The 21,597-nt window shown below is 33.0% G+C and overlaps 1 protein-coding gene and 1 long non-coding RNA gene across 2 annotated transcripts; one reads left to right on the top strand and one right to left on the bottom strand.

Annotated features, from left to right (window-relative positions):
- Window positions 1-1,702: 1,702 nt before the first annotated feature.
- LOC143078110 (uncharacterized) lies at window positions 1,703-7,110 on the top strand. Its single transcript, XR_012979056.1, has 2 exons — window positions 1,703-1,756; window positions 6,864-7,110. It is a non-coding gene; the product is annotated as an uncharacterized LOC143078110 (long non-coding RNA).
- LOC143078108 (uncharacterized) lies at window positions 6,653-20,254 on the bottom strand. Its single transcript, XM_076253081.1, has 6 exons — window positions 20,158-20,254; window positions 15,127-15,417; window positions 13,855-13,920; window positions 11,512-11,598; window positions 9,513-9,650; window positions 6,653-7,087 (listed from the first exon to the last, which is right to left on the bottom strand). The coding sequence occupies exons 2-6, from the start codon at window positions 15,391-15,393 to the stop codon at window positions 6,860-6,862; spliced, it is 786 nt and encodes a 261-aa protein (XP_076109196.1). The 5' UTR covers window positions 15,394-15,417; window positions 20,158-20,254; the 3' UTR covers window positions 6,653-6,859.
- Between the last annotated feature and the right edge of the window lie 1,343 nt (window positions 20,255-21,597).

Raw genomic sequence — 21,597 nt, 5'->3', positions numbered from 1 at the left:
TAAAGGTGCATTGATCCTCATAATGATGAAAAGAAATCATAATAATATTTTTAATTTTTTAAATAAAAATTTAAACGATATGTATGATAGTTAAATATGTTTTTCTAAACTCAATTGTTATATCAGACATTTGGCAATGTCTGATTATAAGACCTCTGCCTACTTCGATGATATCATAATATAATTACTGTAAACCAACTTATTTTCGCGAGCGACTTATTTTCGCGACTTTCGCGAGTAGAAAAATAACGCGAATATAAATCGTCGCGAACATGTAAAACTTAGATCTTTTCTTTAAGTAAATAAGAAACTCGCGAAATAAAAAAGCCGCGAAGTGGCCAAGAAAGGGTAGAACGCGAAATAAAGTATCCGCGAAAATAAGTTGGTTTACAGTATTGTGTTAATTTGTATATCAACAACATTTAAAACTAGATTCTGAATCTCCAAATTTTGTTAAACCTTGAAATCTGAAATACAAAAATATGCTTATTTGTTTATCGGGTTCACAAAATGCTGTTTTCTTTTTTTTTTTAATCAATAACCATTGGTATACACATAATATTATGTGTTATGATAGCCAGTGTAACAACAACCGACCATGCAGGACCAAAAGAAAAGTATTGTAAAAATGATTGTTCAATTTTGGATCTCGTTCCACGTAATTGTATGAATTTCAAGATTATATATACGTCACAAGATAAGTCAACTGGGCCGTGTTCAATATCGTAGCTGTTACGTAGTGCTATACGTAGATTTTGACTATTGAGCGTGTAGCTATAGACTAGCTGGGTTGAGTTCAATATTGTAGCAGCTACGTAGCGACTACATAGCTGCTATCAATATCTATGTAACAACTAGTCTGTAATAGTTACACGTTCAATAGTCAAAATCTACGTAGCACTACGTAGCTGCTACAATATTGAACGCAACCCTGCTACATAGATATTGATAGCAGGCTCTACGTAGCTGCTACGATATTGAAATTGACCCTGGGTTCCGTTCAATATTGTAGCGGCTACGTAGTGCTACGTAGATTTTTGCCTAGCTGCTATCGATATCTATGTAGAAGCTATAGGCTTACTACACGTGCAATAGACAAAAATATACGTAGCACTACGTAGCCGCTACGATATTGAACGCAACCCAGGTGTCCTTCCTCTCCTTGTTGGGAGATGTCCGTAGATATTTTGCGGTTTACATATACATGTAGTAATGTGCTATTGAATCATTCATCTTTGCATCTCTGCGATGGGTGTTCTTTTGTTTGTTTATACTGTTTTCCTGTCACATAGTGTTGTCATTTTAGCAATATGTTACAACATGCATATACTTAGTTGCTCTGTATTTCTTCCACAACGGCTTTAAAGATGTACTTATTATGTGAAATTGATAAAATCTACAATTTAAAATTGAAAGTATAAGTCAAAAGAGCATGAATTTGGTTGAGGAACTCAATAAGCTAAAACTCTTGAAGGTTATGGAGCTCATTTTCGAGATATTTAATTTTTATTTATTGCGGGAAAAGACAAACTCGGACTTTTAACTCATATTTGCATTTGTATTATGTATTTGGATCTCAAATTAAACGACAAGAAATATAGAATCTGCTTAAAATTTGGTAAAATTGATGGCCTCTTTGAGCTTTTGAAGTGTGACGAATAACTTTGGGACGACTATGCATTAACAAGGGAGAAGTCAGTAGTTACTGTCCCCTTTCCTATTTGAACCCTAAACAACGAAACATTGGAATTAAAAGGTACAGTTACAATTTCTTTATCTGACTTAATACTTACCTTAAACTTCATCGTATTAATAAGTTACATGTTATTAAAGTTACAGTGAGGTTAATTATTTGATAACTTGCATTATTTCGGACTACATTCTACTTTCCAATTCAAGTAGTTATGCATATCTCTGACTATTTTATAAACTGGCAAATGAGTTAACTTGTATGAAGAATCTTCAGCGTGAGATGTAATAACAATATAAATGGTATTTTTATGGTCATCGGGTACCGTAATATCTTCATTGAGATAAAATATTATCGTTTCATTACTTGACATCCCTTGTTACTATGATATGCTCAATATGGCACAGTCCAATAAAGGTCGACTCATCCAGGGTTGATACACCCTCGTTACTAGGCAATATAGGATAATGGTATTGTCCAAAAGTGGTATATCCCAATCATCCAGGGGTATATAAACAGCCATCAGCAGTCAGTCGGGGTCGGTATCACGATCAGATCACACGTTTAAGTGATAGGATAAACACCTGCTTATTGTTCCAAACATTGGATTCACTGCTCAAGTCTTTCCAATAACTGAAACTTAGTAGAAGAATTATCTTAAGCTGTAAGTGAACTGTATCGAGAGAAACGGAAGAGCTAGAGAGTTAAAAGAGCTTCGTTGGTAAAGATATAGCGGAAAGAGCGACAATATTGTGAGCCAGTGGAGCTACAGTGCTAGTGAGTCTGTTGAGCTAAGAGCTACAGAGCTAGTGAGCAAGTAGATCTTGCTATTTAATTGACCTATAGAGTCAGTAAGCCAGTAAGGCTGAATAATCATTGAGCTGGAGGAGCTTTAATGAGCAGAGAGAGAGTTAGAGAGAAATTATAAACAAAAGAAATATAAACACAAGTGTCAGATCTCGAGAATGAACTCGGGTATGGATCCCAAACACGTTACAGAAGTCATACATGAAAGGAAACATCATGGGTGTTATGGGGCAAGATATTTGACCCTGTATCGTATGAAAAACAACAAGGAGTCCGAACATTTGACAAAAAATCCAAAACCTGACTAAAGTACAACCTTAATGGACGATAGCACTCATTATGTCAATGACGTCTCAATCTCTGAGGATAAGTCATCATCGACGTCTCAACTTGTGAAGAGAAAGCATAAATCTTTTTTTAATTAATCGTAAAAATGTTCAAGGGATGGTGAGAAGACCGGGAATTAAACGATAAATAGACTATACATATAGATATCGTAAAGTATCAGCCGCTTACACACCGAAAAATGTTCACGTTGTGACTCGCGGCTGAAATTTTATGATATAAATGTGTAGAAAAACCTGAGCATCTATATACAGTATACTTTACGTTTTGATTCATGCCAAGGTAGGATATGAATCTTGTATAAATGACTAAGACCGACTTAGGCTAATTTGAGGGGTGGTCGGTGGGGTCCTGATCGAGAAATCCCGGGCTTAAAAACATTGAAATCGAGATGCAGAATTTAAAGAAATTCATATCGCGAAATCCTGAAATCAATAAATATATTCCCGGATCCCGTAAGGATCAATCCCCAAATCCCGAGCTTAAAGACACCCGATCCCGACGTCCCGAAAAAGGTCCTATCTTTACCCTACTTTCATTTTTGCCAAATCACTACTTTTACTTTCAACAATACATTTTTATGCCCCATTTATGGCCATTATGTTTTCTAGTCTGTGCATCCGTTCGTTCGCCCGTTCGTTCGTGCGTCTGTCCCGATTCAGGTTAAAGTGTTTGGTCGAGGCAGTTTTTAATGAAGTTGAAGTCCAATCAACAAACTTAGTAAATATAGTGCCAATGTGGCATCCGTGTACTATGGACACATTCTTGTTTCAACATGTTTTATTAATTTTAATATATATGCAACTGGTATGACCCCTTAAATAGTAAACATTTCAAAGAAAACAGTAGACAGAATACAGAGAGTCTCTATATATCAAAGGAGTATAATCGTAGTTTACATGTAGAAAAACGCTCAAAATAATTGGCCTCTCTAATTTTATAAGGAGGTATAATTGTTGTGATTCTTGCGATCTAAACACCACGGTATGGAGACCGCTCTGATTGGCTTATTTATTTTTCATTTTTGTTATCTAACATACGATTGGTTGTACTTGTACATGTTTCAAACCGGAAGTCTTATCTATGACGAAAAGTCAGTCTGATGACGAAATCAATATCCGGACTCCTTTTTGTCGTTTTTCTCCAAAAATAACTCAATCTGAATAATCATAAGAATGGATGACAAATGCGACTATGCATGTTACCTATAGAACACAGAGGCATGATGATTTATTTATTGTGGAAGGTGGAGAAGCGACACACAAAATGAGGTCTTCTGGTTTAATAGTATAGATTTTGTTTATTGGTGGTTTTTTTGTGTGTGTGTTTTGTATGGTATTTCATTGAGTTCTTTTTTATAGTTGCATTTCTTGTGTCAGAAATATAAAAACTCGACGTTTGTGAAGTCACATTCCAAACAATGACGTCATTCAATAAATTTCATCACGCCCGAATGACCGTTCTTTAGGACCCCTTTTTGAAAAAAATAAGAAAAAAAATTCTTAAGAAGCTTGCATAAATTAAAACGGAGTTTATGTAAAATGAAAAAAAAATGCGTATGGGTGTGATAAAGGGTACATGTATGATAAAGGGTGCGCATCAAAGTTGTGCGATATGGGTTAAACAGCAGGATATTTATCAAATATTCAAAACTACTCTATTTACTACTAAATATATGATAAAAAAATGCTTATCAAACACTTATATAGATGTGAGACCCTAAACAAATTGTGTGCAGAGACGGTCTTTTTGCTGTGAGTTTTTTGTTTTGTTTCTGCTATGTATATTATTATTGTGATTATAACACCACATGAACAACCTTAACATCATGGATTGAACAAAATACAAGTATTCTGATCATGAATGTACGAACAATTGATACGTAGGTTGACATCTTCCGGGCTTCGATGCTTCCGGGTCCTACATGGAACCTAGGAGCATTATTCTTTAAATTTCATCATTATGAAGATCAATGCGCCTTAGGTAATCTATATGCTTTCATCTTATAGCAGTGGGCAGTCGAGAGATATCCATTTTTTTGTGTGTGTGGAGATGCATTATTTCTTTAAATGTATTAAGATTTTAAAAATGGTAATGTCATATCGTCGCTGGGCTTCTAAAATGTCTTATATGACTTTTTTGGCTAAAAATACTTTTTGACACCAATGGTCTGGGCGGGAGGAAATCTTTGGTATTACAAAATAGCATATAGTTAAACCAATCCAAATGTGTGAAATAAGATATATAACAAAATTGCCAATGTCAGTTGTTTGTAAAGTTTGCTTCCAAAATGTTGTACGAAAACTTGAAAATCGTTGTAGAATTACTTTGGGAAAAAAAACAATTGTACATTTCTTTATTTCTGTGAAAATAATTTAAGTTCTTGGATAATCCAGAAATGTCAAAGTATTTATTTCACTGCTATTTACAAAAATGTCCAAGTTCACATACGACATTTTGGAAGCATGTATTTTGCCAAATTTTTCAAAGCCTGTTTGTGAGATATTTTTTTCTTGAAAAATTTGTAATTTACAACATTTTAGAAGCCCAGCGACGATATATTTAATTTATTATTTACTCAACTGTTATATCTAACGTTTGGCCAAGTCTGGTTATTACATGTAGCACTCTGCCTACTACGGCGATATCATAATCCGTTGCATTGTGTCAATACAAAACGTATGTATATACACAATGTATAAACCTTATTTCGGAACCTCCAAAATTTTATAAAACCTTAAAATCCGAACTATAGAAATATTCTTCGTTTTTTATAAAATTTACAAAATGCCGTTTTATTTTTCGATTTAATCAAACGCGCTTGAAGCTCAACTTTCATAGAAATTCGTGTAAATTGTTGATAATACAACGATCAAACTATTTGTTAATTTGTTTCGTTCATCTTGAACATTTTATTTACCATTCATCTTTACACACATTCACCTTTATGACCCTACTAGATCACGTGTTCCTGCACTCGTAGGAAACAGACAAAAAAAGACAAGAACACAATTTGGTTTCATTTCAGTTACAAATACATATATGCTGATATGTACTGTCACCATGATAATACAGACATTGCGCACGATTTTGTCTTCATCGGAAATGCCGATATTTGACGTTATCTTCTTTTTCTTTGCCTATATCTTACTCCTCAGTCGCTCCGCAATTCTCCCACCGTGGCTTTAAAGATGTACTTATTTAGTGAAATTAATCAAATCTACAATTTAAAATTGATAGTATACATGTAAGTCAGAAGAGCATTCATTTGTCAAAGGAACTCAATAAGCTAAAACTATTGATAGGTTATGACGCTCATTTATAAGATAATGTAATTCTTTTTAAATGACGAGAAAAGACTAACTCGGACAATATATTTGCATTTGTATTATTTGGGTCGCAAATTAGAAGAAAAGAAATCTAGAAACTCCTTAAAGTTTGGTGACCATTTTATGAAATAAAATTTATATCAGCAACGTCACAATCTCTATGGATAAGTCATCAGCGACGTCTCAACCTGTAAGGAGAAGGCATTAAGCTTTCGTTACTTAAAGTAAAACTGTTCAAGGGGTGGTGAGAAAACCAGGAATTAAACTATTAACAGACTTAACGGATAGATATCGTAAAGTACCAGCCGCTTATTCACCAAAAATGGTTCACGTTGTGGTTCGTAGCTAATATTTTACGATATAAATGTGAAGAAAAACACGATTATCATGCTTTGATTCAAGCACCACTGAGTGTTATGGCGTAACAAATTATAGGAGTACTCTATCCTTGATGAGTTTATTCAACCACTGCTATCTAAGGAATACAAAATATTCATCTAAATAATCTTGGTTTTATTTTTCATATGCTTTTATATAAGTATGCACTGTAATAACAATTTAAAAACAATAACACCCACACACCTACACACCCACACACCTACATATCCACATATCCACACACAAGTTAACGTTATTTAACGCTATGTACGATATAGAAAATTCAACATTCTTGGATTTGAAGTTTATTTCAGCTTTCCATGATAGCTGTTTGTTGATTAGGGATCATTCCATACTGAACAGCCGGGTATTGTGGATATCCTGATACAGCTGCCATATTGCCAGGAATTTGACCCGATCCTGTGATGAAATGGGATGGCATTTGACCTTGTAGGTATGGATTTGGTTGGTAACCGGAAGTCAGCTGATAACCTGGCATCTGACCTGATACAACGTTTGCAATGTTAACATTTACTGCCTTACAAATGAAAAAAAAATAAAGTCACATCATGAGAATAGAATGATTTAAAATAAAGATATACTAGTACATATTAAGATAATTGATTTATAAGTTTGGTGTTTGGATGATTATGTTAACTTATTTCATTGAAGTTTTTCTGTAACCTTTTGTTAACAACACATTTCTTAACGTTTTAGACTTGTTATACTTGTAATTTGTTTATTCACACTATTTTGTCTTATATTAAAATGTTTGTTGTAGTATAAAAAGGCGACTTTTTCTTTTCTTTTATTGCAATGTCATTATTGCATGCATGTACTTAATGCCTTTAAAATATCATCATATACAAATATGAGGTACAAATGTATATTTCAATGTAGCAGCAATCCTTCAACACTAAATAAAACCATAAAACACATCTTTAAAAAAGACATATTAAATCTGAAACATATTTTCTACCACCGCAAAAAAATTGTCAAAGCTAACGGTCTGTATCTTTTCATATAACACACAATTTTACAACCAAATGCGCAGCTGGATTTGCTAACTCTTCGAGAGAACATCAGATCGCCCATTGTGTTGATGTGGTTCGTTTTGTTCATTCATTTGGTTTTCAAAATAATTTAAATAAAGGAGATGAAGATTTTACCCTTGTTAGCAAATTTTTTTTCACCCCGAGTGTTGGCTGCAAATTAAGACCAGATTATACTTTTTGTCCGATTACAGTTTTGTCTTAATTTCTTACTTTGGTTTTCATGAAATAAGCGAAATATGCAAAAATGGGTAATAACTGTAATGGAAAAACCGATAAATGATATAAGATATGTATATGTTTGACATTTGTAGCTTTTGTCATATAATAGAGAAAAATATTGAATTTCTATTTTTAGTCTTAAAAGAGCAACAAAGGATATGGGGTATCCATCCATGACACAAAACCAGTACATGCACAACAAACGAGAAATAAAAGGAACAATGCTTTTATGGTGATCTATTCTTGGTGATCGTCCTGACCATGTATACAATACTTGTCAATGGCCTCAATCTTGCTGATCATCATTACTCATCGGTGTTTCTATCTACAATGGAGCAGGATCTGCTTACCCTTCCGCAGCACCTGAGATCACCCCTAGTTTTTTGGTGGGGTTCGTGTTGTTTATTCTTTAGTTTTCTATGTTGTGTCATATGTGCTGTTGTTTGTAGGTCTTCCATTTTTAGCCATGGCGTTGTCAGTTTGTTTTAGATTTATGAGTTTGACTGTCCCTTTGGTATCTTTCGTCCCTGTTTTGCCGCAAAAAGGGAGATTAACTCCAATAAGATGTCCATTGAGAATTAAAAGGTCATGTATTGCTGATCATTATTGACGTTTATAGTTTCTGTCGATCGAATAATAATTTAATGTTGGTAAAACGCGTCTTCTGATAGGCTGGCAGTGTTTTGTCTTTCCGCCTTTAGAAATAATTTTGTCATGTGACCATGACGTCATGAACGTTTTTTTTCATGATTTACTCCGGCTTAAATGGAATTTAGAATTAAATTATAAGCATTGACTGTCATATTCGAAATAACCTCAAAAATGTGTTGTACACTTTAAAAAAAAAAGAAAAAGACACACGCTACGCGGGTTATTCAGTGTGCACCACATTTTTTAGGTTATTTCTTCATAGACAGAAAATATATTACAGTCATTCCTTAAATATTATAGTGAAAATAATTTAAAAATTGAAATTATTAAGAAACTTTTGATCCAAATACCTCAGGCAAAGTTGACCTAAGATGGATTTTCTATTCATTTTCCTATTGGTCATAAGCTCAACTTTGTTTAGGCAGTTATACATCCATGGTTTTCAATTTTATGAGTCTGAACGTCCCTTATGAAAGTACTTATCAAAAGTGCTTTGAAACTTATTTAAATCCTTGAATGTTTTTTTGTAACTTCAGTGGGGTGTTAAAGCGTTGACCGAAGTAAATTTTGTATGAAGTATATGCAAACATACTTTTTGATATTTTTGAGGTTGACATGTGCTCTTATAGAGCCTGTCCGCTACTCTGTTTCAAAATTACAAGCTTTTTAAAATATTGTTATAAATTGAAAGCATACATGTATGAATAAATGAACTTAAAAAGCAGAAAAAAATGAAGGGTCCGTGTGCTTGTTTTCGAAATATAAGCCTTGGGAACTTGGCGGTAGGTAATTCTCTCTAGATTTTTCATATATTTGAAATTGGCACCTTTTTTCAAACTATAAAAAAATATCAAGGATTTTATAAGAATTATAAAAATGGTCTCTTGGAAAAAAATTAATGGTAATTCATGGATAAAACCAGAGGATTCCGAATATCTTGCAAAAATTCACGAACAAGGAGCAAATATCCCTAATGACTCTTCTCCTTTAGATAAAATTGAGAATGGAAACAGTATTTAAATAATTGTCTTCACTGACCTGTCTTTGTTCGTTCTCCTTCCAGCAACACATGGCGTACGAGCAAGTGGTGATGGTCATCACAAACGTAAAAAAGGCTGCAATCATTATTGCTATTCCTCTAGCCTTTGTATCAATTGCCCAGGGCGTTACAAACCGCTAGGTAAAAGAAAAAAGTTGTAAATAATTGCATTATGAACAAAAAACTTATTTAAAGATTCCGAAACAAAGATTTTAACTGTAGGTGAAAGTTACATAATTATATTACATGGTACATGTACCCTTTAAAAAAAAGTCTGGAACTATTGTAACTTATCAATTTTTATTACGGTTATTATTTTGTTTTCAGATTGACTATTTTCGCCAATTCGTCGAAGTACACAGCCTGATGCATACGTGTATATCAAACATTTAGACGCCTACAACTTTAATAAAAAAACTACAAAAACCCACGTGAGCACGGCTTGATGACATCTTGAAATTTTTATGAAGATACACAGCTTTCAAATTAGTTCGTGTTTCTCAAACTGTTTTTATTCACTGATGCATTATATTGATAGTTTCACAATTGTTTAGTTTGTCAGTTCCTCTTCTATAAGACTTTTAGTGTCCAGTTAGTAGCCGCTGTCTCGGTGTTACACAGGTCCTAGAGCCTCTGTCTCGGTGTTACACAGGTCCTAGAGCATCTGTCTCGGTGTAGCACAGGTCCTAGAACGGGTGAAATAATTCAGAGAAGATGAAGACAACCTAGAACACTGATCATTACAACATTTCGCAATGGTACTATTAAGTACTATTTCTCTTTTTTTTACGAAAGGAGCGAGTCAGGTTCTGTCTCTGTGTGATACATCTTTTGTACGGGTGGTCCCAGAACGCTGGCAATAACTAAGAGAAGACAATCTAGAACTCGCTGATGATTGAAAACATTTCTTCAGTGGTGCGAGTTTGTATGTAATACATTTTTTTTTTCGAGTGGTGTAAATGCGAGTTCGATAAAGTGATGCAAGCAGTATTAGTTAGTGAGATTTTTTTAGAGGGATGTGAGTAATTCTGCAGACGATCGTCGGCTAGGAGACAAACCGGATAAAAATAAATGGTCTACAAATTTAATAGTATTGGTTTTTTTCCCTTCTAACGTTAGACCATAACACATTCAATCATTTCTTTGAAGAAAGTTTGAAGAGGTTTAAAATAGAATAATTATCTGTTCTATAATTAATGACGTCCTTGTATTTCTATAAATAAAAATAACCAAGTAAAAGAACTTTTCTTATTACAAGTTACAGTTTTAGTTTGTAACCCGAATTTGTTTTTTTTCTCTATCGATTTATGAGTTTAGAACTGCGGTATACTACTAGCTGTTGCCTTTATTTACCATGGTATATATTCATCGTGTACAAAGTATTCTGAATGTCACAGCAACAACGCCACGGTTCTTTTTGAGTATTGGGCACCACCAAATGCAACCGCGTTTTACTTGTGATGCTCTGCAAGACAATATAAAAAAGAAGATGTGGTATGATTGCCAATGAGACAACTATCCACAAAAGACCAAAATGACACAGACATTTTAAAACAACTATAGGTCACCGTACGGCCTTCAACAATGAGCAAAGCCCATACCGCATAGTAGAATACTTAATGGATCTTGATTCGATAATAACAAATAGTTATGGCGAAATAAGAATACGAACCGAAAACATATACACTAATGGTATAGATATAGAGATGCAATCTGATCAAAGTTGATGAGAAAGAAATCAATCGGCAATCCTCGTGTGACTCCGCTACTCTCCTTCTATCCGTGAGATGAAGGTACGGAATCGGCCGAGTTGTGACGAATGAGAAAGAAATATGACAGAAAAACCAAAATTATAACAAGTTTCATGTAGACTGGTTCCCTGTCCTTTATATATATATGGCTCTGACATCCGTATGTGACAAGATAGAGAACCAGCCTAATGTTTCATGGTACATTTATGAGATTTATTTGATTTATTACAAATATTTAAATACTTACAATTATCAAACTGACTAATCCTAATATTCCGATTGTTGGGACAACCGCTGCAGCCCCAATAACACTACAGACTACAAAGGCAAGTTTCTGAATATAGAAGAAACACAATATCTTTAAGTTTATGAATATCCCTTGAAATAAAATCTTGTAATTTTGTATCATTACACTAAAACAAACTAGAATTATGGGACCTTGTTCGTTACAGATACCTCCACTTGCAAACACAGGCACTTGTCTCAGAAATATTTTTCCTATATACCTTAATAATGGCTTAATATAACACAAGGTACTTAAATTGCATTTTGGAAAAATGAAAGGCGGTGACGAAATTCCGTTATATGCCGCTTTCTAGTCTGTCGAAAAATGACAGGCGGTGACGAAATTCCGTTATATCCCGCATTTCAGTCTGTCAATCCCATTAAAACTTGTTATTTCTAAACTGATTTACTTGTACAATGGTGTATAACACGTAATAATTTTGCCAACCGCTGAAAATTTGGAAATAAACGTCTCGCAGTAAACGATTAATTATAAAACCTGTAATTTTTTATCTGAATAGAACTTATCCCCCAGTTAGTAAAATTGTATAAGATACCTTGAAACAAAACCTCACAAGTGTTATTTGTGGTATGTCTAATAAGTTACGAGTTTCCTTTTTTAGATACTAATTTTCCCATGACGTCAATGACATGTAGACTCTCTCTTGACTTGACGTATGCAAATGAAACAAGATCAGATAACTCCGATAATCATTTAGACTTTCCTATAACATTGACCAATCAGAAACCGATATATATAAGGCGACGTGACGCGTTTATTGTCAATTCATCAGCGGTTGGCAAATTGTTTACGATTGACATACTTTGGTAGGATTGCTACGGATGATTCCGACAACAAATGTAGGCATGTTATACACCATTGTCAAGATAAATCAATTTAGATGTACGATATAACAAATTTTAGTGTGGTTGACAGCCTAGAAAGCGGCATAATTATAACGGCATTTAGTCACCGCTTGGCATTTTTCTAAAATGCAAGTTAAGTACCTTGTGTTATACATGTATTAAGGTATATAGAAAAAAATCCCGAGACAAGTGCCTGTGGCTTGCAACACAACTCTCCAATGGTATTTACTAACCTTAACTCAAAATGAATGATACCTGTATATTTAGTTTGAAAATATACAATAAACATATTTGTAAAACGGAACTTACAACGGGAATTGAAATTAAAAAATAAATAAAATATAGATATAGGAAGATATATATGTATGAGTGCCAAATATGTTTGTTTATGTAACTACTGCATTACTCAACATTTAAAAGTAAATGGATAAACCATCAGAAAATAACTTGAACTGTCTCAGTTGTGCCTTTTTTCTTTTTATAGCAGATTATATACAGGAATTTCACGTTCATACATATAAATAACTTCCCCTTACTAAATAATTTGGTTAAATAGTTTGACGACTCTGTTGATCGCATACATGTATGTATCTCCCTTTGAAATTAATATAAAGATATAACATATACATATAGTTCAGCTACATATCCAGAGATTGAAAAACAATCATATAATGGTCAGTTCAGGACTATATACACTTTTCGACAAAAGGGATGATTTTGATTTTTCCCATTGTAACATATAATGCACTACTGTATAGCAATACATGAATATACGGATTTTTTGTGTTATTAAAATTTACTGTTATAAAATGATAGAAATTATTATAAATTAAGGAATGTATCTCCCTCATGCAAAGCTCTGGTTCCTTTCACGGATTTGGCTATACTTTTTGGACCTTTTGGATTATAGCTCTTCATCTTTTGTATAAGCTTTGGATTTCAAATATTTTGGCCACGAGCATCACTGAAGAGACATGTATTGTCGAAATGCGCATCTGGTGCAAGAAAATTGGTACCGTTAATTTTATTACATCAGTGCTTGCATATGTCTCCCAGGTAACGATGTAAAATAGAGCTGGAGTCGGATTCACAAACAAACTGAAGATTAACCGTAATAGACTGATTTAATTTGAAAACGAGTACATGGGCCCCACATTTTCAAAATGGCAATATGTTAGATTACGTAAGAAGATTATTTGTACCAATTTTGATGAAAAAATCAGCAATCATGATTAAAATACCGCAAAAATGCCGTTTTTTCTAAAATCCTGAAACATTGTTAAACAATTATCATTTCCAAAGAGATGATGAACCGTGAGGTCATTATTATGTCAGGTATACTACCCTGCTTTCGAAGTAGCCCAGTCTAACAAACAGATAGATTGGCTATCTGCTGGACTCGTCTACTCTTAAAGAAAATCGGCTGTAAAAGCCTTACCAGACTTCTCCATTGAGATTCATTCTTCTTGGTAATGAACAAAGGTATGACACCAGTGATAACAACCTAAAAAATAATCAACACATAATATTTATAAATGCATTTAAAAAAACATATGTTATCCCTAAAAAACTTCAACAATTTACCTTATCAATTTTCGAATGATCAAAATAATCAGCAAGCACAGCTCCCAAATTCATATCCCCTTTCCTAGATAAAAAGCCAATTCAAGCAAAAAAATCTGCCTATTACCATTTTTTATTGACTTTTTCAGTGAAAGTTTAAGCATCACCACCGGATATAGATATAACCCTTGGTCTGGTTTCTGTTCGTTGTGTAAGAAAATATAACATTACTGTAAAATACCAGCGTAAAGCTGGTCATTTATATTTTGGTCGCCGTGTATGTACAGTAATGTAGTTTTTTTTAGACAACGAACAGTAAATCAGGTCAAGGGTACATGTATCTTTTTTCAGTGGTCATGATACACAGTGTTAATTAAAAATCAACTAAATCAGGTGACGTTATGGTTACAAGATGTGTAAATATGAATACAAACTAAAATTTACAAAAACAATAAATAATTCATTTCTTCCAATTCTTTGTAAGGGGACAGTTGGCTTGGAGATATTAAACAAAATATTTTGCATATTTATGTTGTAGTATGTTGTGATGTTAACGTATATGCCTCATCTCAATTTGTGCCTGTTCTGTAGCAAACAAAAGTTTAGTTATATATTATAAAATGTATAAGTTTTTGTTTCAATGACACAACTCGAATATGTGAGACGGGAGTTGTAATCTTAGGGAACAACCATTTAACTTTAAAGGTGGGGGTTATGTTTTTTTCCTAAAAATATTTATTCTGCTCCACAATTTGATAAAAACAAATATTCTGGTCAAGCAGATGACAAAAACAGATATTCTGATTGCAGATTTCCCCCATACCGTATAATGTTAAATTTTGAGAAAAAAAAATCCTTTGATTGAAAGCATCGAAAACATAAATAAATTTGTTCCCAAAAAAACATACTCCCCCTTTTGAAGTTAAAGGGTTGTTCCCTTACCTCACATTAAGCTAAATTTTGATTTTAAATCCAAACAATCGTCAGATACAAAACTATATTTTGTATAATAGGGTATTTTCATGAACAATTGTTTTTTTATTATGTCTATTTCTAAATTGACTAAATATTTGTATAACGCATTTTACTTCATTATTTTTTTTCGCAAGTAAGGAGTTAAATATGCTATACTATCATGTTTTCTTACCCATAGAGATAGTCCTACCCATGCACCGTCCATTCCAATATTTTTTTTAGATCGGTTTTCGCAACCAACATCATAACGGCCTACAGTAAATTCAATGTCATCTTTAGAATTCTTTTCCCTCTGATCCAGCTCTAAACTAATGATTCCAATGCATGTAATAATTCCACCTAATATCATCTGTATTGCTCCAAATATCTTCAGAGCTTTTAACTGGAAAACGATGGGGTTAAAAGTGTTAGAATCTTCAGTGGGGTCCTCTCTCAACATCTTTTCTATTGATGGTGATCTTTTCTGTATCAAATATTTATATATACAATGTAATTGTTAAAAATGAGTACCTCTTCGTACTTATAAAAAAGAAGATTTGTGCCAATGAGATAACTCTCCACAAGAGACCAACAGTGTATATAAAGTGCGAATCCAGCTAGTTCATTTTCATTGTCATATGCGGGTATGTCTATTGTAGAATATAAGGATCATGGGAAAACTGTATTTGTTTACGTTTTGAAAATACCAAATTAATTGATTTGAAGGAAAGTTTTTACATATTTTCATTGTGATATGTCTTTATTATGTACAAACATAGCATTAAAGTTCAAATAAGTGTTATAAAAGCAACATAATATAGCATATCGATTTTTGAAAGCGATCCATTTTAACTATAGATGCGATGAATTATCACTGTTAGTGCAGTCATTTCTGATGTGGAATTTTCGAAGATGCGAGGAATTTTTATTGTAGAATAATGTGATAAATGCATTTGAAACAAATGAAAAAACTTAGTTGATGACTTTAGAACATATGAATGTATTTTCAAATTTAAATACAAACTCCTCATTCATTCTTTATCAAATATATAGCTTTTCAAACTTGTAACAAAAACGCTTCTCAAAATGTCATATTGTTTTCTTCAAATTACGTTTTTCCTTGATTTAAAAATAAAAATTAAAAGATATTTCTGTATTTTTTTTTAAGTCAAAGATTGATATTGCGGAGTTTAAGTGCAGTCTGTGTAAAATAGAGACGAGTACATTTGAGGACGTTATCTTCCACGCAATAAATACACTTGCGAACAGAGAAATATGCATCTTGAAACGCAATGGTGACAGAAAAGCTTATAAAAGATTAACTTTCCCCAGTTGTACCCTCAACTGCTTCAATTTCCATATTCTGAAAAAGACAGTTTTGGTAGAACAAATGTTCTTGACTCGATTGTTGCTTGCATGATTTTAACTGTATAAGGTGAAACGGTATGTGACATAAATTATCCACAGTCATTAAAACATGAAATGTAAGGTGTTGGCGAACTTTTTTGTTTGCATTGGTACGTGAAGTAGAGCATCCTTGATACAAAAAAAAATTATCCGTAATGAACAGCTCGATACCAGAGGAGGATTTAGGGGGACAGGGGGTTGCCCCCTTTTTGGGAAAACATTTGGTTACTTTTATATGGAATCACTGGAGCGGGCCCCCTCTTAGGTAGTCATTGGACCCCTACTTATAAAAATTTCTAGATCCGCGAGTTGATACTATCACAGAGGTCAAACAATGCACATTTGGGTAATTGTACACAACATGCATACTACAATTCATGTTTGATGATCTTAGACCCTTTGAACCTCTATGTGGGCTATTTCGGTAAAAATCCCCAAACTGGATACAAGGTTAGATTCAGCATGTCAAAGAACCCCAAATATCCATAAGGTCTTTTGTCTATAAAAATGCATTCATGGGATACATTTGTTATTGAAGGCATGAAGGCATGACTGTAACAATAGGAGGAAGATAAAAAAAAAAATATCTTATTCTGGGGTCTCATTGGGGGGGGGGGGTCTGATCCCTGATCCCGCTTACTGCTTTATCAGATTCCCGTATCCCGCTTATACTATGCAGTTCTCATTTTGTTTAATTTTCCGTGTCCCGATATACTTTATTTCTCGTTTTCACGACACAATCATTTGACTATCACGTGTCACGCTTACACAAAAATCGTCAATTCCGCGTCACGCTTATACCCCAACGCGACCCACTATTCTACTCTTTTCTGACTCATATTAAGCCCATTGTAAATATATTAAAAAAGTGTGTTTTTTATCCCTTTTTATCCCGTCTCGTTTCGGGTTGAGCCACAGATAGATAAGATGTCATATGTGACAATGAGACAACTCTCAAAACGAGTCACAATTTATAAAAGTATACCTTTATACGTCAAAATACGGTCTTCAACATGGAGTCTTGGCTCACACCGAACAGCAAGTTATAAAGGGCCCAGTGTAAAACCTTTTAAACGGGAAAACCAACGATTCAATCTTTATCAAGATGTACGTAATTAGTGGTGAAGTGTCATGGAAATGGATAAAAAAAACAAGGATATGGAAATGGATAAAAAAAAAACAAGGATAAAGTTCCCTATACGATTCATAAGAAATTTTGAAAATGGAATACATTTGAAATAAATGTTATTTCTATTGAATTTATTTAGAGTGTTTTAAAACCAAACTTTCCTCCGTAAGTTAAATTTTATCAAATCCGTCTCTTACTTTATCTATTGTTTGAGCAAGTCGGCTAAATTAAGGCTTTACAGCTAGTTTCCTAATGCATGTAAAGCAAAACTTTGGTTGACTTGATTGCTTAGTTTGTATAATTGTTTATACAAACTTTGTAAATAAGATTGACATCTTTAAACAATATGTATCGGCATAGTTTAACCTGTATTTATATAATTATTATATTTGAATTAAATTGGGTGTTATCATAATGATTGTACAAAAAAAAAAACAAAGCAAGCACGCTAACTAAAGTCTTGCTTTACATGCTTAAAATAATACGCTGTAATAGATAAAAAAAAATATAAATATATCATACAGTGAAAATGTGCCGCATATACAATACTAATGAATCGCTCTACAGTGAAAATGAAAGAATAGTATCATTATTCGACAGTAAACATGACTCGCATAAAGAAAGCATCATAGTGGAATTCAGTTCAATATGAAGAAACTGAATGACAAAACCTATTCTACGTTATACAACTTTAATAATTGTGTTGAAATGAATATTTTTTCTGCAACAACATCTTACCTGTTAGTTATAAAACACCTGCACGATCTGTTCGTGAAATGTCCTAAATATTCACCTATTTTGGGATATATTTCACAGCTATTTGGATATAGGCGCGAAAAAAACCCGTTCGCATCTCGTACTTTGTTTTATTAGTATTATGTGTTTCTTAACATATACTTTTTAACTAATTTTCTTCATTTTCTTCAAAAATAAAAAAAAAGTCGTCTGTTTATTTATCATTCTACATCAAAACATCCGCACTTTACATACACTGACCAACATGACACAGAAATTAACAACTATAGGTCACAGGACGGCCTTCAACAATGAGCAAAGCATGTCAAGCCTACAGAACTGTGAGACTAGAATATGTGCCAAAATATTATTGTTCTTTGCCAAATACTTTCAAACTGTTTCATTTGCTTCAAGCAAAATTAAATCAATTACAATCAAACTATGTAGCTATCTAAAACATACATGAAAAAATTTATGTACTGTGAATTGTAGACCACATTACTATATTAGGTAATGTTCTCTGCTATCTGTGTTGTTTTGTCACATTGTATATACTTGTCTATTTATTGCCAAGGCATGTTATTTATGCTTAGGTTTTGCAAATAAAATATTCATTCACTCATTCATACATTCAATTAATATAAATGAGTTTGAATTTATTTAACCTATACAAGCTTGTCTAGGGAATATTTTCAAACAAAGCTGCTAAAATATTATGCACACTAATTTTTTGTTTATGTTTTATCATTCCGCAATCCTCGGTAGAATCCGCAACTCTCCTTCTATCGTTAGATGAGGGTACGGAATCGGCCGAGTTGAGACGAATGTATGTTTTATTATATTCATTTTTTTAAATTGAGTTATTTGGGTTTATTTTTTCATACATTGCTGAAACTGTTGCTGTTTACACACGTTTTGACACAACAAAACATTAATTCAGAAAAAAACCTACACTAGCCCATTGGCAAATTCAGGATATTAGATTATTTGTAGATCAGACATTACAACCCAACCAAAAACAAAACTAGACGTATTTTGATGAATAATGGTGTAATTTTAAATTATATTTTCATTATGAGATAAATTTCCTTTTAAACCCTGGAATTATTTTCGAATAAAACAATTTTATTCACCACAAAATCAAGCAAAAGGATTAAATGTCCGATACGTTCTTTCTAGTAACTTTGTATTTGCTAGATGAAATGATTGCGTTATCATAGGTGATACAAGTACTATATGGCAAAATCAGAAGTCTCATCAATATTGACCAACATGCAGAAAGGTACGTTTTTAAGTTTTTCTTCACATAACAAATTTCAAGACTCTACGTTAGAATCATAAATTTAATAAAGCGGTGTAAAGGTGTTATGAATTGGTTATTTTGTTATTGTCCTAAATATATATTCTCATTCAGCCATATTGACCTTTTGACTCTTAAGTTCTCAGGGAAAAAAACACCTAACAATACAATCTACGCCAGTAAAGAAACAGCACGAATATAAGCCTAGTATATCAAATACCTGACAATCATTAAATTCAAATTCCCAATATGTTTGGCTCTCACTCAGACAACATGGCAAGTTAGGAGTTCAAAAAGCTAATGGCTTTCTGTACTTTAAAAAAATACTAAATACAGAATTATTTCAGAGAAAATGGCAAGTTATGAGAAACCCAATAGGATAAGGGATTTCGGGAACTATTTGGTTTTAGATCCTTTATTTGGTGATATACTGTATGTATTGTTGTTTTCAATATTTTGTTATTAAATAATTATCGTGTAAATAATAAATTACCAGAGGAACGGAAAGTTACATATGTATCAAATACATATATGTCATTGATATCGTACACAGGGAAATGAAAAGTTATTAAAATAAACGCTATCAATTGGGTTATTCATCTTAAAGGCAAAACAAATCTTACAGAAAACGAAAAGTTAAACTAAATACTTACATATACACTTTATAGATGCTGTTTGGAAAGAAAGAATCCTATGAGCACGCGTCGTAAGTTTTTGTTTTTTGATCGTTTTAAAAGGAACTTTTCCTGTAATGGTTGTAAGATTAAATGTATGCTACTTACAAATTACAAGACACAATAAGTTTTAAGTGCATACAATTTCTTCCGTGACTTAACGCTGCTACCTCTTCCTTTATGGCTTAAAACAATAATTGTACATTGTAAATTTTTGCCCCTCCTTCAGATGAGTAATAAATTACTCTTGTAATTCGTTCAATATCCTTTTTCTTAATACATAGCGCCCACTATTTTAAACACTTTCAATTTTGAAGATGTTTATGCTCCCAAAATTGGTTGATGAAGTTTAAGACATTTTGATGTCTTATCCTTCTATCGTGCTTTAACATTCCTATAGGTGCTTGTCATGCATATGAGTAGTCGAAAATATGCATGTTTTTACCACATATTTTTTACTTACATGAACGTTTTTGCATGTGCAATACATGTAACAGCAGGAATTCGGACTCGGTAATATGTCATCGGAGTAATCATCGATATTTTCACTACAATATAAAAAAAAAAAGAAGATGTGGTATGATTGCCAATGAGACAACTGTCCACAAGAGACCAAAATAACACAAAATTTAACAACTATAGGTCACCGTACGGCCTTCAACAACGAACAAAGCCCATACCGCCGCATACCACATAGTATACTCATACTCAATACTCTTATTGAGGACCGAATTTAACTTCCGGTAAACTTGTCAATTAAAAACTATAAACTGAATGGTTTGACCACATGTGTTACCTGGGATTTTCCATATTCATGCCATGGGTAGTCATATGCAATTTTTCCATATTGGCCTTGATATCAGAAATCGACCAATATCAGCCCTCTGCCTTGATGTGAGAATCTCGGACATATACCAGGGCCAATATGAAAATTGCTATATGTGTAAGTAATAATCTATAAGTTTTACTAGGTTGTAAGATTTTCAGGTTTTTTTGTGGATGTTACTACGAACAGTGTATTTACTGGGAAGAATTAAACATTGGAACGTCTGAAAATTTGCATGATGAATGCTGCCAAAACGTACATGGAAATATTGCATGAATTTTTTTTGCAACTCGGAAATGAAAACCTCAAATGATAACCTATAGATTCCTAAATAAAATATATAAGCATAAATATGTCATACATTTGTAGGTCTTTGTAAATCATTTTTAGGAGTAAACAAATTTTGGTCAAATAACATTGTTTTTTGTCTACTTCTTAGCAGAACAGCAAGACAAAACAAAAATGAATTATAATCAACATTTTAAATAAATAAATACACAAAAAACCATACACATACAAATCAGGTGACTATATTAAAAAAATTTAAAAAAGAAACGAACAAAAACTTACTGCCACAATTAATTGCTTATAGG

This window comes from Mytilus galloprovincialis, chromosome 6 (genome assembly GCF_965363235.1).
Source record: "Mytilus galloprovincialis chromosome 6, xbMytGall1.hap1.1, whole genome shotgun sequence".
Lineage (NCBI taxonomy): Eukaryota > Metazoa > Mollusca > Bivalvia > Mytilida > Mytilidae > Mytilus > Mytilus galloprovincialis.
This window is presented reverse-complemented; position numbering and strand designations above follow the sequence as displayed.

What these genes read in the sequence shown, in the direction of transcription:
- LOC143078108 (XM_076253081.1), bottom strand. Translation starts at nt 15,393, where the DNA reads ATGTTGAGAGAGGACCCCACTGAAGATTCTAACACTTTTAACCCCATC. An exon ending in GATTAGTCAGTTTGATAATT is followed by an intron (nt 9,651 to 11,511) that starts GTAAGTATTTAA and finishes TCTTTTACCTAG; the next exon opens with CGGTTTGTAACGCCCTGGGC. An exon ending in AGGAGAACGAACAAAGACAG is followed by an intron (nt 7,088 to 9,512) that starts GTCAGTGAAGAC and finishes TTCATTTGTAAG; the next exon opens with GCAGTAAATGTTAACATTGC.